This window comes from Peromyscus maniculatus, chromosome 10 (assembly GCF_049852395.1).
Source record: "Peromyscus maniculatus bairdii isolate BWxNUB_F1_BW_parent chromosome 10, HU_Pman_BW_mat_3.1, whole genome shotgun sequence".
NCBI classification, from domain to species: domain Eukaryota; kingdom Metazoa; phylum Chordata; class Mammalia; order Rodentia; family Cricetidae; genus Peromyscus; species Peromyscus maniculatus.
The window spans coordinates 62,637,654-62,663,327 of record NC_134861.1 but is presented as its reverse complement, the minus strand read 5'-3'; the positions used below and the strand labels follow the sequence as shown (position 1 = coordinate 62,663,327).

Sequence of the window (25,674 nt, the reverse complement as noted above, 5' to 3'; positions counted from 1 at the left end):
TTGCTTTTTTTTTTTTTTTACTTTAAGATAAAAAATCACCTAAGTAGGCTTTTTAGAAATAGACTGAAACTCATACACTTTAGAGTTAAAAGGGGGGGGGGGGAAGGAGAGGGAAATTTTATCCTTAAAATATCCAATCCATCCAGTTATTCTTTAAGGCAAATTACGATTTCTACTAAGGCCTTTGGATGTGTAAGCGTCTCTGAGCTGAGTATCTTACAGGACCAAGCAGTCAGCAAGGTGTGGAGAGGGGAGACCTCTCATTCTGCTGCCTGGGAGTTCCAAAGGGCGGAACTCTGGGTTGCCGAGTAGGTGGCAGTGGCTTCTGCAGGGGTGGGAAGGAAGTAGCCACCTTCTCCAAGGTGTGGGGTTCAGCCCGCTCGCTAGATGTTCATGGAGGGAACGAGAGGCCTCGGCCTCCTTCCTCGGCCTTGATTTTCTATCTCTGTTCCCACCTCGAAGCTCTGACTTACCCCAGCCCAAACGCGGCCAAAGGCGCGACAATTAAGTGGCCCTCACTTGCCTGCTCCTATAGCAGGAGGAACCATCCCTTCCCCCTTCCCTCCAATTTAAAAGAAATCCTAACAACTTCATCCCTATCCTTTCATTTTAAAAGACATTCTAACAACTTGCCAAAAAAAAGGGAAAGAAAACAGCAAAATTGTGACATTTTTGTCATTTATTAAAAAAAAAAGAACTGAAATAGTTGAAAATTGACAATAGCAGAAAATGGGCCGAGTCACCGTTTAGAAAATGTTCTTCAGTTCAGAGGCTGAACTTCACATCTGAATGAAGAAGTGTGGGTCTGGGTGTGGGGTGGGGCAGAGATGGCGTGAGGCATTCTGGAGAAACCAGCCTCCAGAATACTGTGACCTGGACTCCACCTGTCCTCAGCACCGATGCTTATGTCCCAGGCTGTTGGGACACAGGTCGCTGGTTGTAGAGCCCAAGACTCAGTTGGGTGCAAGCGAACATTTTTGAGAGATGGGCCTGACCTGCCTCTGGTGGCACCCGAAGATGGTTTCTGAGGTAAAAGTCTGGAGTAAAAAAGTTCAGAATAAAATGCCTCATGGTGCTCCCAAGAGGCAGGTTCCTCTGGCAGAGGCAAGTGGAGAGAAAAGGAATGTTCAGTGGAGTAAAGGGGAGGAGGTGAAATTAACTTACAGAGATACTCTGGATGGGCCAGAAGGTGGAGGGTTCGCCATCTCTATGGTAGGTCTACCCTGACTGCCATGTTATCAGGACACATTGTGTTGTCACTGGGCTGTATCTTAATGTGACAATTATTAATCACTGTAGCTTATGTCAGTAATTGCCTTTCAAGAACTTGGAAAAAGGAGAGGGGGAAAAGTAAGAACTGTACACATCTCTAATTTAAAAATGAACTCTTGGTAGCACCTTTTGCTCTTGTTCCCATGTGACTTCACATCAACTGTGTCAGCTCTAAGCAGTTAATCTGGCACTTTGTATATTCTCAAATCGAACCTCTGGACAAGAAGTTCCTTGACCTCTTCCTGGTCCACAGGACAGTTTAATAAACACTGGAGAGGGAAGCCCTGCACCTGGTCCCTTTAACTGGCCACTAAGCTTTGCTGTGGCCGAGGTTTCAGAGGCAAGTGTGGGGAAGATCTAAACTCCTTTGAACATAGCTTTCTTCCCTTCACCTTTTAGGAGTTCCCCAAGATCTGCTTTGGGCAAATTGCATGGCAGCTTTGCATCGTGAAGAACAAATCCAATCTATCACAATGTTGCTGCTCACCAGATCCGAGTAGTGTCTCACCTGTCAATCTCACACCCTCCTCCTGTCAGGGATGTGAAATATTGCCACTGCGGGGTTCACGAGTAAGAGCCGGGACTCGGTCTCAGAGACTGCTTAAGTCAAGCGCAGGCTGAATTTCACTTTTGAGGCATGGAGGTTCTGTCTCCCAGGTAACCATACAGTTCTAGATTGCCCATCACAACTTGGGGATGGAATAGGAATGTTTAGGGCTGAGGGTCGAAACTAGGCTGACGTCTCCAACACGAACATGGGAAAAGCACGATGGGAAAACATCGTTTAAAGTCCTTCCTCTGCTCACACACCATTATTGTGCCATCTGTGGGTTCTACACCCCGATTTAAACTCCTCTCTGTGACCTGGACACCTTGGCCAAGAAGAACAGGCAGCATTCAGCCTTCCAGGGACGGAGTCATCCCTGTCCAGGCCACACGCTTTTGTGTAACAGATGTCAGAATGAAATATTAAATCCTGTTCCTTGAAAGACCAATTGTTCAGACCTGAGAAGGATATTATTCCGAAAACCCCTTCTGCCTTATGTATCTGGTGCAGAATGATCTGCTCACAGGAAATCCAGCTGTGGGACAGAGTTTTAAGGTCACAGATGGGACAGTTCGGATTCTTCTCGAACTGGGATGTGAGGTGTTGAGTGAGGGAGAGACCCCTGTGTGGGAGGAAAAGCCAGTGGCAGGCAGAGGAACCCAGGTCCTGTTTTATACCCCTGACCCCTTACTATGCCATGGGACTTGAACAAAACCCCAATGTTTGGGTCTTAAGCATCCCACAGTTTATATGACTCCAACCTGGTAGGGACTTGGGCTTCTGAATCTATAATTAGTGGTTAGGATTTATTTTCTTAGTTGTGTGGGGGGGAGGAGGAATGTGACTGTAGGAATGACTACTTCATTGTGTATGCTAAGCCCCAGTGCATTAGGGTTAAACTGCAAAACTCCTGACACCCCTTTCCTAATTCCATTAGTTCCCTGACTTCCTAATGCAGAAAGGGTACCAATGTCCAAATCAAAAGAGCAACTTGAGCCATGCCCAGCTACAAAAAATGGAAAGCAAAGCTGAAGCATCAGCTCAACATTAGCATCAGGTTTACGTTGCTTCTTCCTCCTCCCTGCACGGAACGTACTCTGCCTGGTGGCCCCACATGCTCTGCTGTGGACTGGGCCCACCATGCAGCTCGCTGCGGCATCCGGTGCATGCCAATTAGTGGTAAGTAGTGAAAGCATGCAGTTTAGGCTAGTGGTTAATGTAATCCTACGAATGCGACGCCACTTACTCTGCGTCATCTGACACAGGAGTTCTCGGACCGTATCTACAAGATCAAATAAGAAAAAAAAAAATTAGAGGGTTGGCAAAGAGTGGATGATGGGACCGACCTGAAAAAGCAAACTGTGGCAGAAATCAGTTTATGTATACCAAACCTTCTTGGCTGATCATGCTGAAAGAGAAATGTCATCACACCAATAGCAATATTCATTAGCTACTGAAAAACTAAAGCCTCGATATTTCCAAAGGGTATGACGTTTGTGTTAAAACCCAGAAGAGAAATCAAAGAATCCCATGCTGCCCACAAAGAAAAACTCTATCCAACGTAAACATAAAGAAGCTTAGGTGTAACCCACGGTGCTTGGAAAAGGCAGCTTAAAACACAAGCACACCATGGTTGGCCGGCCACAAACAGTTAAACCGCTCATGCCTCTGTGTCGGTGGTAATGGACTGTAATGGGCATGCAACATACACGCACCCTCCCCCAGCTGACCTGATGTGTTAATGCATCTGCACAGACAACATCAAAGACTAGTTCTACAGTTTTCTAAGAGGAAAGCAGAACTTCAGCCAGAACCCCCAATCAGTACCTTCCGTCTGCATTTGACAAAAACCACAATTCCTAGAAAACGGGTTGTCTTAATCAAAACCAGACTGAGGCTATCCCACAATGGAAAAGACCAAAGACTTTCCTAATCTTTTCTTTTCTTCTGATAATTTTCGTTTAGAAAGCTGTATCCTCTGTGATATGTTAGGTCTAAATGTGTCTACACAGCAGACAGGATTTAAGAAGAGAACATCACCCTATGGAAGCACACATCTGGATGGACAGCTCCCATGAACATACCCTTGAGCAAGGGTCAGAGTTGAAAGGCACCGTCCTTCTCTGTTCCTGAAAGGCTACTTCACTCTGGCATTCTGAATGTAGATAAAGAACTGTAGCTATAAGGAGCCTCTATCCTGCTTCTAGCTTCCCCGAAATCATACCTCCAAACTGTCAGCAAAACATTACCTTGTTCCATGATTAGTGTCCTATCAGGTAATTTCTGAAGGTTTCTTCTCGTACGTTTAGAGAAAGTACCCCACAATGTACATGTGTACACACACACACACACACACACACACACTTCTTCAACTTTCATCATTCTAGAACATTCTAACTTATTGGTAATTATTATTTTGTTTACAGGGAAAGTAATCCATACGTGGGTAAACCCCCAGATTTCTGTTGGAATGGCCACAGCAAGCCAAGGAAAGGGCTGTGAGCCTCCTCCTCTGCGATGGAAGACTCATTCTGTTCTCCACGGGCATTTCCAGAAGGTGTTAGTTTAAGTAAGAGTCTCAGTGTGCCCCAAATGCCACAACTGCAAAGCGCATGATGAGGATCCTCCCCACCAGAGAGAGGAAACATAAGCAGCATCAATCGTAAGTTCTGGATACCTGGGCTTCAGTGAGTAAAAAGGTCTTGGAATACACGTATTCAAACGCGGAGCTTGCTAACCCATCTTTGAAAGGGAAGTTATTCTTGAGGGAAGATTAATGGGGAATAGCTAACCAGCAGTTGTGTGGTTTCGTGTCATGATCTGGACGTCTTATTCGTGTCAGATTGAAGCAGAGTGTAATTTGGACAGTGAACTTATGCACACACAGTCTCACGCTAGCTAACACCTCTACAGTGTTGGCTTTGGGGTATATCTGAATTTCAACTGTTTCTTCACAGAACAATTAACAGCACTCATGGACATCTGTGCAGATAAGCGGATTCCTACAAAATTCTAAGTCTCACTATGCAAGAACTTTCCTGATTGTCTTCCCTCAGCAGTGGCCAGAGGAGGCCCCTGAGGGGTATTTTGGAGCACTGGAAGGAACAGGCACGCCCTGAAGATTGCCTTCTTTTATAGCCCTTTTCTGTGTGCTCCTGGATCTAAGGAATTTCCTCTGACCAATCTGTTAGAGGGCACAAATGTAAGTAAAACTGCCTTTGCTGGTAAGAGGAAGATAATTAGCACTTGGGATTCAGGGGCTTTTTTCAGTTATCAAACATCTCTCTCTCTCTCTCTCTCTCTCTCTCTCTCTCTCTCTCTCTCTCTCTCTCTCTCTCTCTCAGAAGGTTCTTCAATGCAAAGAAGAAGAGCCAGTAGGAATGGGCAGCCTATCAGAAGAGTCAGTTAACCAAGTCCCAATCTGAGGGCAGGGGAAGGTAACAGAAACAAGTCAGATACTGACTGACGGACGTCTTTATACAACTCCAGGCTCTAACAGAGCATCTCAGAATCCACAAGGATCCAGCGGGAGGTCCCTGTACGCCAAACTAATTTGAAGTGAGAGCTGACAATGGCTTTTACCACTCACCTAGGCCATGCACTCAGACGTGCGTTCTGCACATAGTAATTACTCAGTAAACCTTTGTCAAAAGGAAACACAAATTCTCAGAGTTGTGGGGGTTGGCTCGATAGAGGAGCATGGCATGGGCTGGGAGACGGCTCAGCAGGTAAAGGGGCTTGCCACCAAGCCTGATGACCCGAGGGTTTTTTGTTTGTTTTTGCTTTTTAGTAACTCACATGTTAGAAGGAAAGATCCAACTCCTGCAGGCTGTTCTTTGACCCCTACTGGCATGTGGGCATTCTCATTCATTCATTCATTCATTCATTCATTCATTCATTCATTCATTCATATTCTCTCTCTCTCTCTCTCTCTCTCTCTCTCTCTCTCTCTCTCTCTCTCATACAAACTCCCAAAAAAATTTTAAAGATGTCATAAAGTTCATGGGTCTCTCCACTTACATTAACTATTCATCCTAATATGGACTACAAATGAGTGGCAGATAGAATGTGTTAGGAATTCGCCAGGCCTCCGTGACTCTTCCTGTGACTTGTGTAGGCAATGCCTTGAAGTTCCCCTTCAAGGGGTTTTCCACTAAGAGCTAAGTTTAAATATTGGTGCTCTAATTCTGGGTTATGTCCTGGAGTTTGGTTTCCCATCTGCAACAGAAATCCACACTCTCAAAGGTCATGTGTGAAACCCAGAAATGCACCCAGAATGCACCAGTTCCCAGCCTGCAAGCCCCGCCTCCTTCTGTCTTTTCTCTCTGGTTTGCTCTAGAACAGCCCAGGGATCCAGAATAAAGCCTCAGGCTGGGACACCAGGGAGCTGAGTGACCATGGCGGGCAAGGCTGATCACTCAGTCCACTTTGTCACAACTTAACCAGCCTCAACCTGGGAAGCAAGTGGGACCCAAACACTTCGCTTTTCACCTGCCATGTTTCTCATCTGTGAAATGAGAGAATATCCACTCAAGCTGCCTGTGATTCTTCAGAGGTGAGCTGGAGAGAGAAGAGACACACACAGAAGAGGACACAACTTACTCCACATCTACGGTGTAAGGCACAGCTGCTGGACCTGCTCCCTGGACATCATTGTAATAAGATATTACTACTGTTATTATCCAGGAGCATAGAAACTCTGGGTCAAATCAGCTTATAAAGATGGCTAGGATACTTATTTTTTAAATTTGGATCAGTTAATGCTCTTCCTGGCCCCCACTGTGTCCTTGACCCAGGGCCATCAAGGGCTTTTGAGAAGCAGAATGCCAGTACTTTCTGCTTCATCCTGAGCTTAAGAGATAGCAAAGCACTTCTCTCTCACTGACCAGCATTGGGTAGGTATAACACACACACACACACACACACACACACACACACACACACACACACACACACACAATTCGTCTCATTAAATGACAACACCAGCTTCCACACATAGGACCTTGAACTCCAGGATCTTAACTCAGTCAGAAAGTGGGATAGAAATCCTGCCACCAGATGGCAGTGAGGTTGGCAAACGCTGAAAACATTGCAAATTTTATGAATGTTGTTTGTCTTCTTTGGCCTGAAATCCATACAATCAAGTAAGTTGGACCGAAGTCTGACCCTTTTGCCAAAGGCTCCTCTGTGAGCCAGGAACAAAGAAGAGTTCTTCACTTAGTCTGCCCACAAGACGAAGATCAAAAAGAATGGTTAACAGGTAAACTCATTACTCAACTACTCCTCATATCTGCTTACATGCAAAAGAGAGAAACACTCGGCACTGACTGGACCAGTGTCAATCATTCCGTATCTTCTAGCCGAAGCAGGTGAGTGGCCTTGATACACCATGATGCATTAGTAATACACTCAAAGCATGTGGCAAGGCCCCAATGGGAGAAATCAAGTCACGGGGCACAGGATAACTTGAGCTCTGATCATTCCTGGGTATACCCTCAGCAGATTACATTCTGCTACTGTACAAAAGAAACTAGATCGGTTTGGATCTGGGATGTCTAGGGAGCACCCCAGTTCTCCCATCATAATATCATCTTTTCATGAATCAGCCATCTTGCTCTGAGGGCCTTGTAGTCCACAGCCACTCCAGGAAGAAGCTGTTGTCTTCGCGGGCTTTGCTTCTGTTCCCAACGGCTCCCACCCAGAAGCCAGAGGACATGCTTTAGGGCAACATTTGGTCCAGCCAGTTAGAGACCATTTACTGCTAAAGGAATTCAATAGTGTCATTTACTGACACTAATTGAGGCACGAGTGCCTGGAGACCGAGCAGCTGCATAGGAAATCCCCCTTTGAATCCGGCCAGGCCTCTGTCATGCAGCTGGTACTTGGGAAAGGTCCCTGTTCTACTTTTCACCATTGTTGAGGAGGGAATCAAGCCAGTCCCCGCCGCATGCAAAGGCTAAAATCTCCATCCAGCCTGTGCTCCAGGAGTACAACTCCAATCCTAGTGCAGACAGATGGACGGGCACATCCCTTTAGGTGACTTTACTCCCCCACTGATTCAGTCACCGAGGGCACACAGGGATGTGCAGCTCTTATCTAGGCACACAGTGGCCACACACAGCAGAGGCGGCGGCGGCGTAACACACAAAGCAGGCAGGAGGCTCACAGGGGTCCACTGCACTCCTCCGGTCTTCCCGCTCTCGGCAGCACCTCAGGCTCTTTTTGAATAACTTCTTCACTTTGTTCTCTGCCATTCTGTGGCAGCTGCGTGGGTGTAACTAGAGTCAAAGAGGACAGTTTTGTTATGGGAAGACGCTTCACCCAAAGCCTGCTTGCCTGTCAGCCACCACCTCTGGGAGGCAGGATATGCTGGGCCTCACCTTCCTCTGTCCTTGCGTTGTCGCTTTGAACGCAGACCTGCTCTTCCTGGGACTCCGGCACTGGTGCCAGGCACGGGACCTTTTTGAGACAGTCATCTGTGCCGTAACGCACTATCCTAATGTTAACCAAGTAGCATGGTGTCAGGAGACAAAAGGTAGAGGGTTATGACTGAAAGACTAAGAGAGATCCTCGGCTGTCATTCCACCGGCCAGTTAGTAGAGGTGACACGATCAGATTTAGAGGGCAGAGTGTGAGTTCTCCAAAGGCCTCAGACACACCGAGAGGGCCTGGTATGACCTGCTCACTGCAGGACTGAGTAGTGGCCCATGAGCACTTGAGGACCCAAAGCCGCATTTCTCATGCAGTTTCTCGCCCCATCCTGCTCTCAGACACAGAAATCCTGAAGCCTCACCATGTGCTCCTACCACGTTTATACGGACAGGACAGCTTTTCCTCTTTCGGTGTCCACCAGTCTGGAGCTCCAGAGATTGTACAGGTCATGGACCGCCTCCCACCTCCTCTGGGTCTCAAGGACAAAGTATTGGGAGGAATGCTATGTTTTCTTCCCCCATGAAGAACGTCACACGACCGACCGGGCAGTGGTGGCGCCCGCCTTTAATCCCAGCACTCGGGAGGCAGAGCCAGGCGGATCTCTGTGAGTTCGAGGCCAACCTGGTCTACAGGCACCAGAACTACACAGAGAAACCCTGTCTCGAAAAACAACAACAACAAAAGACCATCACATGGCTCCTACCAAGTGGATGGGATGGAGGGTCTAGGAGAAGCAGGAGAATGAGAAATGTTCTGGTCTGCCTAAGAGAAGGGAGACCCGATGACAGGCCTGAAATGCCGGAAGAGGCCCTCCAGGGAAGAGGTGAGTGCTATCTTGTCCCGTGTGTGATTTACCAGACATGCTGAAAGCTTAGGGGGAGGGAGAGCCCCCTTTTAATGGGTCTACTTGGATGTCCAAAACTGAGTTCATGATGTCCCCAAGTACCTTCTAACTGGGAGACGGGAGACGGGGATGTTGTGACATGAGCCAGGTTTTATGTATTCAGAAGATACACCGGCAGTACCATTATGATATTCCATCTAATTATTTCAAGTCGTTCAACTAATAAAATGGTGTTCAACCGTTAGGCCCAAAGGGATGTCTGTGAAGATCACTGGTCCTCTCAGGTGCTGGTTCCCATGACAACAGACTGGAAATAGACACCTGCCATTTAACCTCACGCATGTGTTTCCCCAACGATGGGCCCCTAACACTGTTTTTCTGCTGTTGTGTGGAAGAGTCTATCAAATTTATGTCATCTCTGGAGGTTCCTGTAATGCACCTCATCAAACTCGTGGCATTTTGTTGTTAGATGGTTGGTTTTTGTTGAATTTATTTTTGTTTTGTTTTGGGATTTTGGGGGGGGGGGTGCTGGGGATCTAGCACGTGCTAAGCATATGCTCTACCACAGAGCTACATCGCCAGCCCCAGGCAACTTTAAAAGCAGCATTTGACCTGCATCCCATGCAGGCCTCCTTGCATAGGAGGGAAAAAAAAATACCTGCAGTCATTCTGTGGACTAAGCATTTGGTCCTCTTGTAAGCCAAAAGGAGCAGCAGAGGTAGGCAACCGAGAGAGAGTCTGGCTTCGGCTGCTGTGACTGACAACCTCCGAACTGTCCCTAGGCCCCGCCTTTCCAATGCTGAGTCGCTTCCAAGTCTGTTGGTCTATCTCTGTCACGGGCCCAAAGTGCACAAACTTTTGCCTGGGGCTGGATGCTTTCTTATAGGCCCTTGCTTTTCGGCTGGCAAAGTCATCTCGGATGGCCGTCTCTGCGTTGATTTCTGGTGAGGGCTCAGGGGCACAGGTGTTCTGAGCATCTCCGTCCCTGGTCAGAACCAGAAATCAGTTCCAGGAGATCCCAAGGCAAGTACAAATCAAGGTGAGGCCAGAAAGCCAAAACTAGATACATGAAGCACACTACCATGGGTAGAACACAATGGTTTTCCCATCAACCACTCAAATGAAGGGATGATCACTGTTCTTGCCTTGGTAAATAGTGCTTTAAGTTTCTGTTGCTTTCAAAGCATTAGTTCTAGCACCACAATTGATAGCATAAGAAAATTGTGGGTGCAGTGCCATGGTTAGTTATTCAAAAATCAAGTTGAAATTCTTTATAGTAAGCAAGTCTTGGAGAATAAATAACCACCCTTAGAAAATCAGCTGGATAAAGAGGATGTTTTCTGCTAACGTGGCTTTTAGTATCAATGCTTCCTCTCATGCAGAACGTGCTCACTTCCAGACATTCTGCGTTGAGAGAGGCACTCTTTCCAGCCATCAAAATAGAAAACGAAATCTGGATAATTGCTCAATTCTCTGCATCTGAAATCCTACCCCTGTCAGGGGGTGAAACCATGACACACCTTGTCTTTCCTGACACTTTCAATCTCTCCCACGTCTCCAGGTCAGCTTCTGTAATGCTGGAGAGTTTAATGAAGCTCGGAGCCTCATGGTGAGGGGTCTGCCTGCCCCGGATTCTCCTCTGGGCCAGGTCGTCCTTCTGAAGATCCGGTGCCCTCCTGGAATTTGTTTCCACCGGTTCAGTCTCCTGAGTTCTCAAGACACAGGCCACTACTGTGTTCCCTTCTTCGGGTTGGTCCTGGTCTCTGTTGATTTGATTGGGGCCCCCACATCATCGGAAAAGCCAAGTTGAAGGAGGGGGAGCAGACAAACAGAATGTCAAGCATGGAAACTTAGAGGCTGAGGGCAGAATGCAACCACAGGAACATCCTTTTCCTCCTCAAAAACATGGGATTAATAGAGCTGTGAGCATCTTCATAGGACGGGACATGGGGTCCTGCACATGCTAGGCAAGTGCTCTAAGCCTGGGCTACATCTCCAGCCCTTTGTGCTACCCCTTTAATACTATAATAAAGCAGATGTTTTTCCTTCCATCTGTGATAGTCTCTAGCTTGTCTAGGAAGGAAAGCCAGGGCTGGCTAAAGACTGATGACGATAGTTATGAGATTTCAGCTTGACAGTAATGATGCTCAATTCCCACACTATTCAAGTCACTATAATGAATTCGAGTTTTCTGATTGAATCTCTCAGCCCTCTTAGAATGCTTTTTGCTACATCAGTAAATGTCGGTAATGAGCTTGGCATGATCCAAACTCTAGGATTATTTTGGAGATAGCTGGGACATGGTTCAGATGTGAACATCTCAACTGTAAACCCCCAATGGCTTGAGAGTAGAGTTAGGTTGATCTGAACATTGAGCCTCGCTCTCTGTTTTATATATTAATCGGGGTTGGCTACTATAAGCACAAGAAGAGAGAAAATACACTCTTTTCTCCGGGTAGTAACTACTGACCTTTCTGAAGGCTGAACTGATAGTCTCAATTGTTCTACTACTAAATTAAATGCAGGTCGACACATGTAATGTAAAGCTGTGTCAGCCATATACTTCAACAGTCTATCACACTGAAACACAGTCTTTTGTGTGTATGTACCAAGCATAATGGTGCACATCTATCTGTAGTCCTAGCATTTGGGAGATGGAGACAGGAGGAACACGAGTTCAAGGCCAGCCTCGGCTTGCAAGTTCCAGGCCCAGACTGGGCTACACAAAACCCTATGTCCAAAGTAAAGCAAAGCACATACACCAACAAACACCAACTGTTTACCGAAAGTTCAATAGCTTTGCTTATAGAGTGAGTGGCTTTTAATTCGGAAAGTGCAAGAGAGGGCACGATATTCTTAGTTCCACAGACTTCAACTCTCTAAAATGATGGGCAGGAAAATAATACAATCTGAACTCCGATTTTGATATAAGGAAAACCCACAAGATGATACATTTTGCAGGGTGAAATTCTGCGAAGCAGACACCTTGACTGTCGCCACGCTCTCTTTGTACACAAATCACTGGCCAGAGCCCGCAGGACTACAACTTTCCTTCCTCAGTTCACCCCAACATGTACCAGCTGAGCACCTTTCATCTAAATACTTTACATCAGCAGTGCTTTGGAGTCCAGATTTTTTTTTTTTTTTTGGTTTTTCGAGACAGGGTTTCTCTGTGTAGCTTTGCGCCTTTCCTGACACTCACTTGGTAGTCCAGGCTGGCCTCGAACTCACAGAGATCCGCCTACCTCTGCCTCCCAAGTGCTGGGATTAAAGGCGTGCGCCACCACTGCCCGGCTGGAGTCCAGATTTTTAAAATTTTGGAATCTTTTGCACATACACCATGAGATATCATGGGGGTAGGGCTCAAGTCTACACATGAATTTCATTTATGGTTCATATACATTCTATGGACATGGCCCAAAGGTGATCTGTATACAGCTTTTTTTTTGTTTTTTTTTTTTTTTTTGTTTGTTTTTTTTTTAGTGCACCTGCATTTTGACTGTGACCTGTCATGTGACGTCAGGGGTGGGATTTTCCACTTGTGGTATGTCAGGCTCTAAACATTTTTGGATTGGGGGCCATTTGAACCAAGATGATGGGAGAAAGATGGGAGGAGGAAATTCACTTGAGAATGACTTCTCCAACAGTACTTGTGGAAGTATGTAATATGTCCGAGAAGGGGTGTATGTGCATGTGTGTGTGTGTGCAGGCATGTGTGCATTCATGCATGTGCACATATTTGATGTGTGTGAATACATCCGCTCCTGGGCCATGGCAGGCATGTGGAGGTCAGTGGGCAGCCTCAGCTGTTGATCCTCTCTCTCCCCCTTGGTTGAGACAGGCTCTCTTGCTTACTGCTAGATGCTAGGCTCGCTGCCCTGCAAGCTTCTGACAATTCTCCTGTCTCCATCTCTCATTGCCTGGTCGCTAGGAGTGCCCTGGATCACAGGCACTAGTGATACTGCTGGGAATTTCTGTGGGTTCTGGGAATCGGGACTCCAGTCATTAAACCTGTACGAGAATCACTCTGCCTCCTGAGCCATCTACCCAGCTCCGCTTTGTTTCTGACGAGAAATAGCCACCTTCATTTGTCCAAGTGATCTTGCTTGTGCGAGAGAAGAAAGGACAAGCTTTGTTTTTCTCCCTCCGTCTAAAAAGTTGCTCATACAAGAGGCTAATAGGAAGGTAATGGCTGTTTCCTGCCCCCTTTGGATGGAGTGGAGCGCCCTTGAGTAATGGCTGCTCTCTGAAAGGCAGTTGGACATGTCTAGGTGGCTAGTGACGTGAACTTACAGAAACCAGAGGCAGAAAAGTGGGGATGGAGACTGTGTACAGATCATCTGTGCTTAATTATGATCTCTCTCTCTCACACACACACACAGAATGCACACACACCTTTTACACTCCAGATTGTTCTTGACTGGTGGTCCCTTTGAGACCTGTTTACTGCCACCTGCCTTCTCTCCGTCTTTTTTTTGGTAAGGTCCATACAGGAGCTGATTAAGGGGCACCTGTGGCTTGCTCTGGTTCATCCTTGCCCTCCTCGCAGCAAAGTCGTCTTTCTCAAGGTCAGGCAGTCGACATGCGACTTCGTCTTCTGACTCTGAGTCTCTGCCATGTTGGGTCAGGAAAGGGTTCTCCTTCCGAAGGATGATATCACGAGTGGCTTCATTCTCGTCACTCGATTGCTTCTGACTGACAGAGCAAAATCAAACGGAACTCTCCACACGTGATCAGACCAGAAGACTTTCAACTCCCCATCTCCAGGCAATCGCACTGTTATTGGAAAGTCCTCTCGATGCTGTTAGTTCAAAGGGCATCATCGCCTTATTATTTTAGTACAGAGCCGCAGCATTGTTAGGATAGGCTTACGATCTTGAATTCAGCCAGATGCAAACACTAAAAAGTCATGGAATCTGCAGGACTCCATGAGCATCCATAAAAGCAAAATCCTAAATGGCTCGTAAAGTGACAATCCAAATTCTTTTTGTGAAATTGGGAAAAAAACACAGGGAGCTTATCACTGCCGCTTTTCTTTATGAGCAGCACATTTGCCACGCACACAGTAGGCACTCAGCTTGGTCTGGGCCGAGAGAGCAGAAGAATGAGCCCAAGAAATGAATCTGGAAGAAAACTCATGAACGAAGCCATGTGCTAGGATACGGGACATGTGCCCACTAGAAAGCCCAAGGAAGGTCTTTCGGCAACCAACTGAGCTGAGCGGAGGCATGTGGACTAGATCGGGACCACTCAGAGGATGACACATCAGCTGATCAAGCCCTGTATTCTCCCATCAGCACCTGCTTCCTCCCCTCCATCCCTCAGTGCTCCACCTCCCAGATCTGCTTCCTCCCTATTGGTGGAAGTGTGGTACAGCATGGTAAAGGCATTCTGCCAAATGACGGCTACAGATGATTTCCATTTCCAAAGGAGTCTTGAAGGCCCCTTAAAACCAGCAGCTTTTAAACTGGTAAAGGCAATTTGATAGCGATAGGTCAGGCAGCAAGCCTTAGGACCGCTCTTATTTTTTCTTTTTTGTCCCGGGGCGGCAGGCAAGGCAGCAACTGTGTTTAGACGGCATTCAAAGAAAATCTCGTCCCTCCATCCCTTCCAAAGACCAGCTTCATTTTTAAACCACAACCTGGGCTGGAACCTTTATCCCCCAACCGTTCATTGTATTTTCAGTTCATAAAGACGACAAGCAAATAAAGATAATCCAATTTCTACAGAAGCATACCTACTTTGTATGGGCTTTTAGAAAGAGGATTAAAAGTTCTTGAGCTGAGGACCTAGCAGAAGAACAAAATCATTTGATTTCTAAAAAAAAAAAAAAAAAAAAAAGTGTACGTATTTTGTATGGGCTTTATGAAAGGTGATGTAAAGTTTCCGAATGGAGGATACAGCGTGGTGGCAGAGCACTTGCCTAGCATGCACACAGACCCAAGTTCAATCAGTAGTACTACACCCCACCTTACCCCCACTCCCACTACCAAATGTGTTTAAGGTCAGGCAAGGTGGCTCAGTGCGTGAAGGAGCTTGCTGCCCGGTGTGACAAGTTTCTGATTCCTGGAACAGTGTGGCACAAGAACTGATTCCCATAAATTGTTCTCTGACCTTCACTATGTGCACTACAGCACAATGGCATGAACACAAATGTATGCACATGTTTACAGTATTGAATTGTGCCCTTAGAATTGTACACTCAACTCAGTCTCCTGCCTAGTCCCTCTCAAAACTGTGTTCACTTTCCTTCCCTGAATCTTTGGTTGACATGTTTGGCAGAGATCAACTTGGATTGGTCAATGATGGCTATGAAGAATAGTTAGTAGAAAATGACAGACCACTGAATCTCTTCAGTCATTATGCAAAAGCAAATTGATTATAATGATGCTGGCCAGTGGATAATGAGCATACACTATGTCCTACATAGTGATTCTAAAACTAAAACTGCATGGCCTAGGGTATATGCTTTTCCTCATTTTATCAAGTAGAAAGTAAGATTAGGCCAAGGAATTTGCACAAGGTCAAAGAGCTGGAACATAAATTCGAATACAAATCAAGGCAGGCTGGGTCCAGAGGCCCTGCTCTATGACAATGAATAGACCACTGTGCTACTGATTGGACAAACAACAATGCCAGGAACAGCTTTGAAAGCAGAGCACCATATCAAAAAAAAGAAAAAAGGGGAAAAAAAGCATTATCATTCCTATGAGAACAGGAAAAAGGGAAGTAATTTGGTTACTAAATAAAGGGATTTTTGTGAGTCGGGCTTAGAATAGAGTTGTAAATTGCACTGCACAGAAGAACACGGAGAGGACTGATGATAGCAGAATGCTAACTAGTCACACCTCCCAACTTTGCTCAACATTTACTATTATACAAAGCCCTCTCCATGGCAAGCGCCTCACACAGTCTCACACCCCTGTGTGGGGCAGATCATCAGGATGAATCAAGTCTAAGACTAAACTGCTTTCCACTTTCTGACTGCGAGGCCTGGTCTTCATCTCCGGAAGAATGTGTTAAAATAAAAAGTATGCATGTATGCAAATGGCCCTGCCAATTTACAATGCCAATCTGAGCTGTGCGAATCTGGTACCTTATGCCTCTTGCAGGCCCAGCTGGGCTGCAAATTCCCCTAGTGTTTCTTTCTAGGCTAACTGCCCAGTGTAGCAGGACTTGCTTCAAGTGATCTCAATTTAGATATGCGTGCTTCAAAGAAGAGACTGAATCAAGTTTCTGTCAATGGCCACTTTAAGACATTCCCAGCTCTGGAGTATCACTACTCCAACTGGAAAACTGTTACTATGAGCAATTCTTGTTCATTGTATGAATTCTGTAAATTCAGAGCTTTGTGGCCATCTCAGAGAAATGAAAAATGATGTAAATTATTGGCTGGCACTACTGACCACGAAATAAAAATGCATTGAAAGCAGATATGTAGAAGAATGGTCACAAGTATCTATGAACCAAAAATATTTCAATGACTTCTATTCTGTATTATTTAGTCCTTCAAGGCAGTCTATTGTTAAACTCTGATACAGTTTTAATTTTCAATAACTACCAGTCTGAGAAGCTGGTGCATAGACTGATGACCAAGAGAACCCTACAAACCAGGAATTATGATATCCACTTTGCAGAGAATATTAAAGCCTCTAGTTCAAGTTCTACGAACTTAGTTAAGTAACTTTAACCATAAGCATCAGTCAGACTGCTCAGACTTACATTTACTGATAGGGTTGGCAATTGCTAGGTGGACAGTGCTCACTAGAAGTAATACAATCCATATGTAACTTGCAATGCAGAAGCCTAGCAGACCCCAAGGGCACAGGTCTGCAATCACAGCTACTTGGGAGGCTGAGTCAGGAAGATCACAAGTTCAAGACCTGGTTCAACAACGGAGAAATGCAGAGCCCAAGCTTATGATCTGGCAACTCTGCCAGTCTCATCTAAAAACAAAACAAAGGAATGCTGTCATGATAAGAGAGATTATGGATTAAAACTAAGGAATGGGCCAAGGGGGCTGGGGAGATAGCTCTGTAGGTGAGCCCTTGCTGTACAAGCAAAAGAACCCGACTTTTAATTCACAGTCCCCACTTAAAGGGGCGTGGCTGCACATGTACTCATAATCTCAGGCTGGGGGCGGGGGAGAGGCAAAGACAATGGCATCACTGGGACTTTCTGGCCACCAGCCCAGCTCCAGATTCAATCAGAGACCCTGCTCCAAGGGCTAAGATGGAGACTGACAGAGCAACATACACGGTGTCCTCCTCTGGCCTTTGCATTCTCAAGAGCACAAACACGCACATGTAACACACACACACACACACACACACACACACACACACAAAACAGAAATAAACTAAGGAAGAGTTGGCATTCTCTTTCACCCCTTTTACTTGGCAATGAGCAGACAGCTTGGCTTGGCAGTGAGTCTGATCTATTGAAAGAAACTGGGCTCTCCAGAAAGGCCTGTTCGTTCTCTTGGGAATGTCATGGGCAACAGCAGAAACCTGTTACCCTGTCTCCAGGCACAGCAGACACATGCAGAGTCACAAAGGTCATGCCTGTGTCTGTCTGGTCCCTAGACTGGGGGATCTGTGCAGAAATCAGCAGGAAGCCAGCATCTGGTCCAGCGGGACACGGAAGAGTATGTGTCTGGCACTGGGCTACATCTGTTCTTCCTCTGAAGAGTTCTAAAATGTCTATTGTCCCTTGGAGGGTTGTCCCCCTCTGTCATTAATTACCATGTGGTTGAGAAGATTCATAGACTAGTGGAAAATACTGAGTGATGAAACACGTGCAAATAATTAGAAGAGAAGTACGGTCACGTGAAACCTATAATTCAGTTAAAAAATGTACTTCTCCAATGGGAAACACCAAATAAGAGAACTCAAATCTCTATGGTATTTTAATTTAGGGGGAAGTGAATCTTGGTTCTTATTTTACCCTCTTAAAAACAGAAATCTGGCTTCTTTGGCAGAATCTTAGGGGGAGGAGTAATTAAGTTAACATGATCATAAAATAAAACAGAAGAAAAAGCAGTTTATATGCTATTTTTTCAAACTTTGATGGAAATTCTAATAAATATTAACTGCCACATGTCTACTGGGAAGGCTTATTTTCTGTTCCTTGATGCTAAGGTACCTCCTGATTCATTTTTTCACAAGCAGTATGGGTCCTATTGGCTTCCAACCTCATGGGGAAATGGAATGACATGCACCTTTGCTCTGTGTATATACTGGCTTAAAAATAATGCAAAGATGTATGTGAGGATCCGTGGGAAGGAAAGAGAAAAGTGGCCTGGCTCTAAAGGTGTCCCCCACCCTCCTGTGTATGTCCCTTTCTTGTACAGCATATGCCAGACAAACAGCCCTTCCCAACTGAGCGACAGCCCTCAAGAATTATCTTTAGCTTCTTGCCGGGTCCAAAAAATGTGATGGCCAGAATCCATCTGGATGTCAAAACAAGAGCCTTGAGGTCAAATGCTCTGAGAGACATTGGCATAGCTCAATGATTTATAATCTCACGTTTCCCCACACTGAGACCACACACACACACACACACACACACACACACACACACACACACACACACCCGTCATGATTTGCAGTTCATTCCAGTCAAGCCACTTTTTGCCACATTAAAAGCAGGACCCCAAGTGTGGATAAGCTGAGAATGACTCCCAACGCTACTGTGCCTTGTAAAAGGTTAAGTGACAAAAACCGTAGACATGCTGGGCTGGTGGCATGGTCTACGTGGCTTTGGGAGTGAGCTAGCCGCTGAAGGTCTGTCTACCAAGTGAACTCTTGGTGACTAAAGCGGATGAACGGTGCAACTCTGGGGGACATTCTCCAGGAACATTCACAGCTGCCCTGACGCCACTGTGAATGCTGTGAGAGGAGGTCGGAGGTGGGACGACGTGACAAGCTGCAGACTTCTGCTTCAGGGCTAACTCGGCTGACACAGGTAAGAAGTAAACCAGGTATCACCAAACAAGCGTAGAAGCATAAATGACCACCTAAATACAGGATTTCCCCCCACCAGAATCACACTTTAAACCACGACTCTATGTTTGTATGCTGAGCGAGAGTCGTTATCCAAGAACTCAATGTTTTATTATAAAATACGCTTCTCACCGAGTGGCGCAGGTCACTGATAGGACTCCTAAAGTACACAACTGTGCCCCCTGTCATCTTATTCCTGTGTGTGCCCCGGAAGCACCCCACCTTTCCTTGCTCACCCTCTACTGCTCTTTCAAAGACTCCAAAGACAAAGATTTTCTTGATGAATTTTAGCTAAAAGACTTCACAGATATGGTAAAAAAAAATAAGGTATATGCATCCGAGATGTAGAAAGTTAATTTTGCAGGTTTGTGCCCTTATCTGTATAACTTAGTAATACTCTGATTGTGTTCTAAGGCTAAAGAGGGGGAGTCGGGCAAGTTTGAAAAACGGTGCAGGGTAAGGGGATGGTATTCATTTCTGTATTCAGCTTTTAGCTTGGTCTCTGGGATAGGCAGATGTTTGGAAGAGACAGGGAAAGTATATTTCCAACACAGTCAAAGAATATTTGGATATTCGGGAAGATACAGTGTGATATTCTTCTTCATTATTTCAGAGCCCTGCTTATAACACAAGCAGACTTTACATCAAAATTTCTAGAAATGCATACATGTTTAAGGTAGGAAGATTAACTGTGGGATACCACCAACAGGGAAGGAATATATTCTTTTTGGGTGCTTAAAAAAAATCAACACAAAGCTATCTTACAGTTAAATCTATAAAAGCCAACATTGAATACTTCGGTCAAGAACTAGACGATGGAAATAACCACACAGGGAGCATACAGAGAAATATATGTGTGGGAGGCAGATGCAGTGCTCTATGGTCAGAGGACCTGACTCTGGCTGCCAGGCCAGCTCTGGCCAGCTCTTACATCTTTGCTATGTTTTGAAGGTGAACTATCACCAGAATACCCACCAGCTTATGTGTTTGTTGACGTGATCTCCGGACAGTGACACTGTTTTGGGAGATGGGACACAGGATCTGACTGGTAGAGGTGAGTCACTGGGAACAAGCCTTTGGGGGTGGGTGGGGGAGGGGTTGTAGTCTGACCTTATTGATCCCATTCTCTACTGCCTGCTACAATAAATCCAGCTGCCTCACTCTCCCGTCAATATGACCACACTGCTCCCACCTCCACACTCTCCCTGACACGATGGACTGAAATATCCCCTGAGACCATGGGCAAAAATAAACCACTCTTCCCTGAAGTGGCTCAGGTCAGGTACTTCTTTTCACAGCACTAAGACAAGTAATATAATCACCCATCCTTTGTTTCTCCTTTTGAAAAAAGTGAGTGTATTAGTGACTTTTTTTTTTAAATGAAAAGGAATTTCAAGTGTCAAATTTCTCAGAACATCCATCTGTTACATAAGCATTGATTGCAAGATTATTTGTGAGAATCACTGTGGTTCTTATTAAAAAAAAAAACCCCACCCCACCCCCAATAAAACTGTAGACCTGTAGAATTCTGTGGCTTTGATTGTTAAAACACTTCAAACCACCTATCCTTCAAAGCCAGTGGCACTGTCCACTAATGCCTTTAGCTGCAATGACATCACTGTTCTGTTCTTAGCTTCTGAATCACCATGCTTTGGAAAACACATCGACACATCCAGTCCTTACTACTCCTTAAAAGAGCGTGTATTTCTGCAAGCCAGTTATTCTCTATGAACAGACTGCCCCCTATTTCAAGACACTGAACATAGTCTAATGATGGGTCGGTCACATGAGGTAATGAGCCATTTAGGAGTAGTATGAAAGTTAACAAGACACAGGCAATAGGAGAATTAAATGTTATTGCTAGGTAAACCCTGCAGCCCATAATAGCTGACCACAGGGATGGCGTCTAATGAAGCACAGAGGAGCTCACACTTTATCTCCACTTTAGCTAGCCGAGGACTTAGCAGAGACATGCCCCAAGGCAGAATATCTATTTCTACTTGTCCCGAGCAGGGAGGGGTAATGCAATGGACATGTAGCAACTGGAGAAACAAGATGAGAAGTCCAACTTGCTAGACGGAGTCCAAACCTGCGGGCATGCAGAAGGCCAGCCAGGCCAGCCCTCAGCTGGCAGAGCTAACCTGGCAAAGCGCTGTGCTGCGGGCATGACCTTGATCCCAGCTTGCTCCAGCTTTCTGCGCTTTTGGCTTTCCACGGCATCTCTGTCTTCAGGAACGGCAGTTGGTACTACAGCCACATCCTCAGGAGACTGTGCCTCACCATGGCTGAGAGGAGGTTCTAACCCACAGTGAGGCCACCCATCCGGGCCCGTCTGGCTGCTGGGGTCATCTTCACCAGGAGACCCTGCTTCACTCCCCTCCTCCTCTATTGTTTCAGGATAACTAGTGAGTTGGACAACATGGTTTACTAAGCTAATAGTCAGGTCAGGGAACAGACCGGACATCGCTTCCAAGACATTCTGATATCACTTTTAACTAAAAAAAAAATTAACAATCACAGCCCAGAATGGGATCCTGCTAATGTGAGGGCAACTTAGCGTAGCTAATTAATACAATGCACTTCTCCTACACATGCGGATCAAGGACTCTTGTAAACTTGATACTGAAAACAAAAAACTTTTTCTGCTGGAAAGGTAAAATTCATTAGTTTTGATCAATAAGCAAAATTTTTAGCTAAACATTTCCTTAGTGGAAAAATCGTAGATAATAAAAATGAGATATTAAAGTCCTTATAAGGTTACTAAAGGCAGGGACTGTTTCTTACTGTTTGACTACTGGGTCCCCAAACCCTAAAAGACCGCACGCAGCACATAATCGATACTCAGCACTTAACAAGTATTCGCAGGATAAATATGTACCTTCATACGGAGATTAAGGAAACAGTTTCCTTCTCTAAAACAAATGTAAAACATGTCTTCTATTTATTCTGACCCTTGTCTACACTGATCTTCAAGGCCCGTCAGTGCTGTTCTCTCGTGCTTGCTCTACACGAGTGCACCAAGACTCTCTGTGCCCAGTCTTTGTACCCCCACTGTAACGGGCTCAGAAGTCGGGCAGCCTCCACAACAGGACACACGTGACACATGTGTGTTTTCCACCTTCGGTCAACAGAACCGGCCCAGAGCATCCGCTCCTCAGCGGAAGTATTTCTTGGGTACCTTACTCTGTGCCAGGCATGGCGCAAGAAATCGGTATCCTATGGCAAGCTCTCTGGGATGCACTGGCCACTTACTTTCCTCCAAAATGGTGCCTCGAAGTACCGAAACCTCATTCCTACCTGAAGGGCCTCTCCCCGCCCAGGGGGGAGGTGGCCATGCTCCAGCTCTTCCGGTACTCCTCCCGCTCCACCTTCTTCTTTCTCAGAGGCGCCGGGACGTAGGCGGTCTGGTTGCTTTTGTTCGGGAGGTACTGGTTAAAAGGCACTGCAGACTTCGGCTCGCCATGGGAAGTCCGTCGTGCAGACATATCATCTTTCTTCACATCCGGCAACTTCCGGTGCGGCAAGTCGGATTCAGAGTCGCTTCCTCTTCCTGGCAAAGACAAGACAAAGGCTGGGGAAGTGTGTCGGGCTAGCAGAGACACGCAGCAGCGCAGTGGCATCTCTAATACAATCTTGTGTGTTCTGGAATCCATACCTTGAGCTAGTAACTTGGAAAGTGTCTACATTAACCTCCTCTGGAAAGAGGCCTCAATTTCAGTGAGGAAAAAACCAAAAAACTACAAGCATGTTTTTTATTGGCGGTAGTAGTGGTGGTGGTAGGTTTTTTTTTCTCTCTCTCTCTCCCTGTCTTTTTTTCTTTTTTTCATAGAGATAAGCTTAAGTGTGTCTGGAATTACAGTAAATGACACAGTTATGTGGACTTGTTTGCCTGCCAAGCCTTATGCTTTGGCCACTCTCAAAAGAAAATCTCATCAGTTCTCCAGTGGGGTTTTTACTGATGTCTAGCCAGAGTGTACTGTGCTAGACATTGTGACAAGTATGCATTAGAAATGATTTGTCTTTCTGTATCTTTCACCCTGCTTCAGAACACGGAGAAGACACAAATTATCTAGTAGCAAAGACAGACAAGGATGGCAGAGCTTAGAAAAGTGACCAGTTGGACTTCATTGAAGGTTGACCTTTCAAGAGGTTACGCCTTCTTCTACACACTTTTCCCAGGTCCCTGAGCTGGGGAAAATCTTCTTCCTACTGTGGCTACCAACCCATGGTCATGTCTTCTCTCCCTGTACATGGTTCTTTCTCCCTTTGTTTTAAGAACCAGAGCCGTCCAGTATACAGCTTCTAAGGCATGCCATTGCAGCCAATGGGCATCTCCCACAAAGATGGAGACATGAATTAGTTTGGCTGAAAAAGTGTTTTGTCTTGTTTTGAATGCAAAGGAATCCAGCGCTGCCAACACCAGCCTTGCGCCTAGAGCATGGCCCCAGTAACTGTAAAATATTCTTTGTGAAAAGCCCAAGTCTCATGTTGTTAGATTTCTAAGGTCTATTAGAATGAAGACAAACACAATCGTATGAGTAGCTGCTATTTTAAAGCTGGTTGAAAACTCTTAATCAATGAATGAGAGCATGACATCATTCTGACTCTGTTGATAACAAAGACATTGATGCTTAGGAAGAGAGCCAAGAGCCGGAACAAGGCAGAGGGGGTAGTGTGTAAGGCTAGAGCCACTCCATCTCCATCTCTGTTATTCATTAGTCTTGTTAACCCGACTACTAATCTGTAAAGTGAGGGTAACAATGCCATCTGCTTTATGGGACTACTGGAAGGGTGGAATCCACCTACAGCTGTTGGCCCAGTATCCGGCACCTAGAGTTTAATACTTGCCGCCTACTCTTTGTAACCTAACGGTCTGGGTCCGTCACACAGGAGCTGTGGCTTCCGAAGTTTGCCCCTAACACACTTAAATGTCCTCTTCTGTGAGACTGGGATGAAAGGATTTGCCCCAAAGATTAGACGATAAAATGATGTTTAAGAGACCGTAAAAGTTAAAAAGCACTGGCTGTGAACAAGTTGTTCATTGTATGTGAAATAGTCAGACTATGAATTATTCATGGCACGCACTTACGGTCTCTCTTCTGAAATTTTGGCCACTTCCTGGCTTGTTAGTGTTTGGTTCATTCTTTAGCCCCTTTCCCACCACAAGTTTTAACAAGTGTATCTGTCAGTGCCAAAATAAAATGTTGCCTGTAAACAAATACGCACACCGCCTGGCCTTGCCAAGCACATGGATTTGTTTCTCCACTTGAGAGTAGCCTCTCTTTATAAGGATAGAAACAGGCTCAGAGAGGTCCCCCCCCCCCCCATGGCTGATTAGTGTGGGCTCGGGGAGACTGGATTCTGCTCTCCAGACACCCAACGTTCTGTCCCGTGAGCACACTGCTCTGAGAAAAAAAAAAAAAAAAAACATCTTTTTACAGTGTCCCGGCTAGGGGAACTACTCCAGTGTGCCGAATAAATGAATGAAAGCATTTACTATGACAGCTTAGTGATGGTTACAGTTGTCTTGGATTCCTCAATCTATAGTCTAGGGGCCACATTTCTGTATCACATCTAAATATTATCACAATATACTGAAAGTCTCAAAATACGTTAGCATGTAAGCACACCCCTTTCCTCCTTGAATTACTCTTCGGGATGGTCTCAACAGACATTTTAAGAAACGTTAACCTGCCCGTGTCCCTGGTCTTAGCTGTGGAGTGGGCAGCTTCAAAGACGCACAGCCAAGATGGCATTTCCGGTGCACCACCTGTGAGCTCCCCAACACGGGGAGTTGAAACCCCAGGTCCCCTAGGTTCCCGTGGCCTTCACAGAGGAGACACTAGTGTTCCCCTGAGGTGGTGTGAGGGTTAGGTGAAATGGCGCTGGGGACCTCAGGAAGGCTGCTGTGGTGTGCCGGGGTAATTGTAAGGCTAGACCTGAAAAAGATTGTTACTTCCCTTCATCCTGCGGCCCTGGAAAGCTACCAGGCTGGCTTCTCCCCAAACGTTCAGAGTTAGGAAAACAGAACGGAGCACACGGTGCACTATCATTTTATCAAAGTCTCACCCCTCTTTTCCAGGTGCTTACCAGCAAGTAGAGCCATTTGGTTTCCTTACCCTCCTCCACCCCCTCTTCCTTCCACATATCTGCTGCCAAACACCCCAAAATTACAAAGACTTTGTCATTTTTTTCTAGCATTTTACTTGTACTTACTCTTTATATTTTTTTTGTAACACATCTTTTTAAAAAAAATATTGGCATACTGAATTAAGGCAATGAGTCATATTTATGAACTATTACTAATTTTAAAGCAACATGAGTACAATGTTATGTTTTCTGTTCACTGAAGTTTTCTGAGTGACCTCACAGGTGACGCTTGTGGAAGCGGAAGGAGGCACTTGGTATCTGGCTGGCAAGACATGTTGGCTGAAGCAAGCCTGCCAGGAAACTGTATCCAAATCAGAATCATGGCACTTCTGAACGTGGCTTGTCTCTTTTGAATTGATCAGTGGGTACCCATCCGTAATAACACAGCTGAAGCCTTCCATATGGACCCAATACAAAGGGAAAGA

The 25,674-nt window shown here is 45.7% G+C and overlaps 1 protein-coding gene and 1 long non-coding RNA gene across 31 annotated transcripts in view; one reads left to right on the top strand and one right to left on the bottom strand.

The window, feature by feature from the left end:
* The window catches only part of Limch1 (LIM and calponin homology domains 1), a 325,160-nt gene that overhangs the window by 53,542 nt on the left and 245,944 nt on the right, over positions 1-25,674 (bottom strand). For 7 of the 23 annotated variants that reach the window (XM_076546398.1, XM_042257483.2, XM_076546397.1 and 4 more), the window contains one exon: positions 22,397-22,649. In XM_076546398.1, the coding sequence (XP_076402513.1) occupies positions 22,397-22,649 (253 nt within the window). Of the gene's footprint in view, positions 1-1,780; positions 1,985-3,065; positions 3,102-7,985; positions 8,098-8,199; positions 8,316-9,753; positions 10,081-10,615; positions 10,859-13,490; positions 13,791-21,240; positions 21,502-22,396; positions 22,650-25,674 lie in introns of those variants that run through there. The other 16 variants (XM_015993475.3, XM_006974628.4, XM_015993478.3 and 13 more) reach the window with 5 other exon arrangements.
* LOC121820898 (uncharacterized) lies at positions 1,975-11,144 on the top strand. Of its 8 annotated transcripts, XR_013042939.1 has the most exons (5): positions 1,975-4,095; positions 4,246-4,481; positions 4,777-5,021; positions 5,164-5,256; positions 6,159-11,144. It is a non-coding gene; the product is annotated as an uncharacterized LOC121820898 (long non-coding RNA). The 8 variants fall into 8 exon arrangements; XR_013042936.1 differs by having other exon boundaries at positions 4,777-5,256; XR_013042935.1 differs by having other exon boundaries at positions 4,777-7,079; positions 10,657-11,144.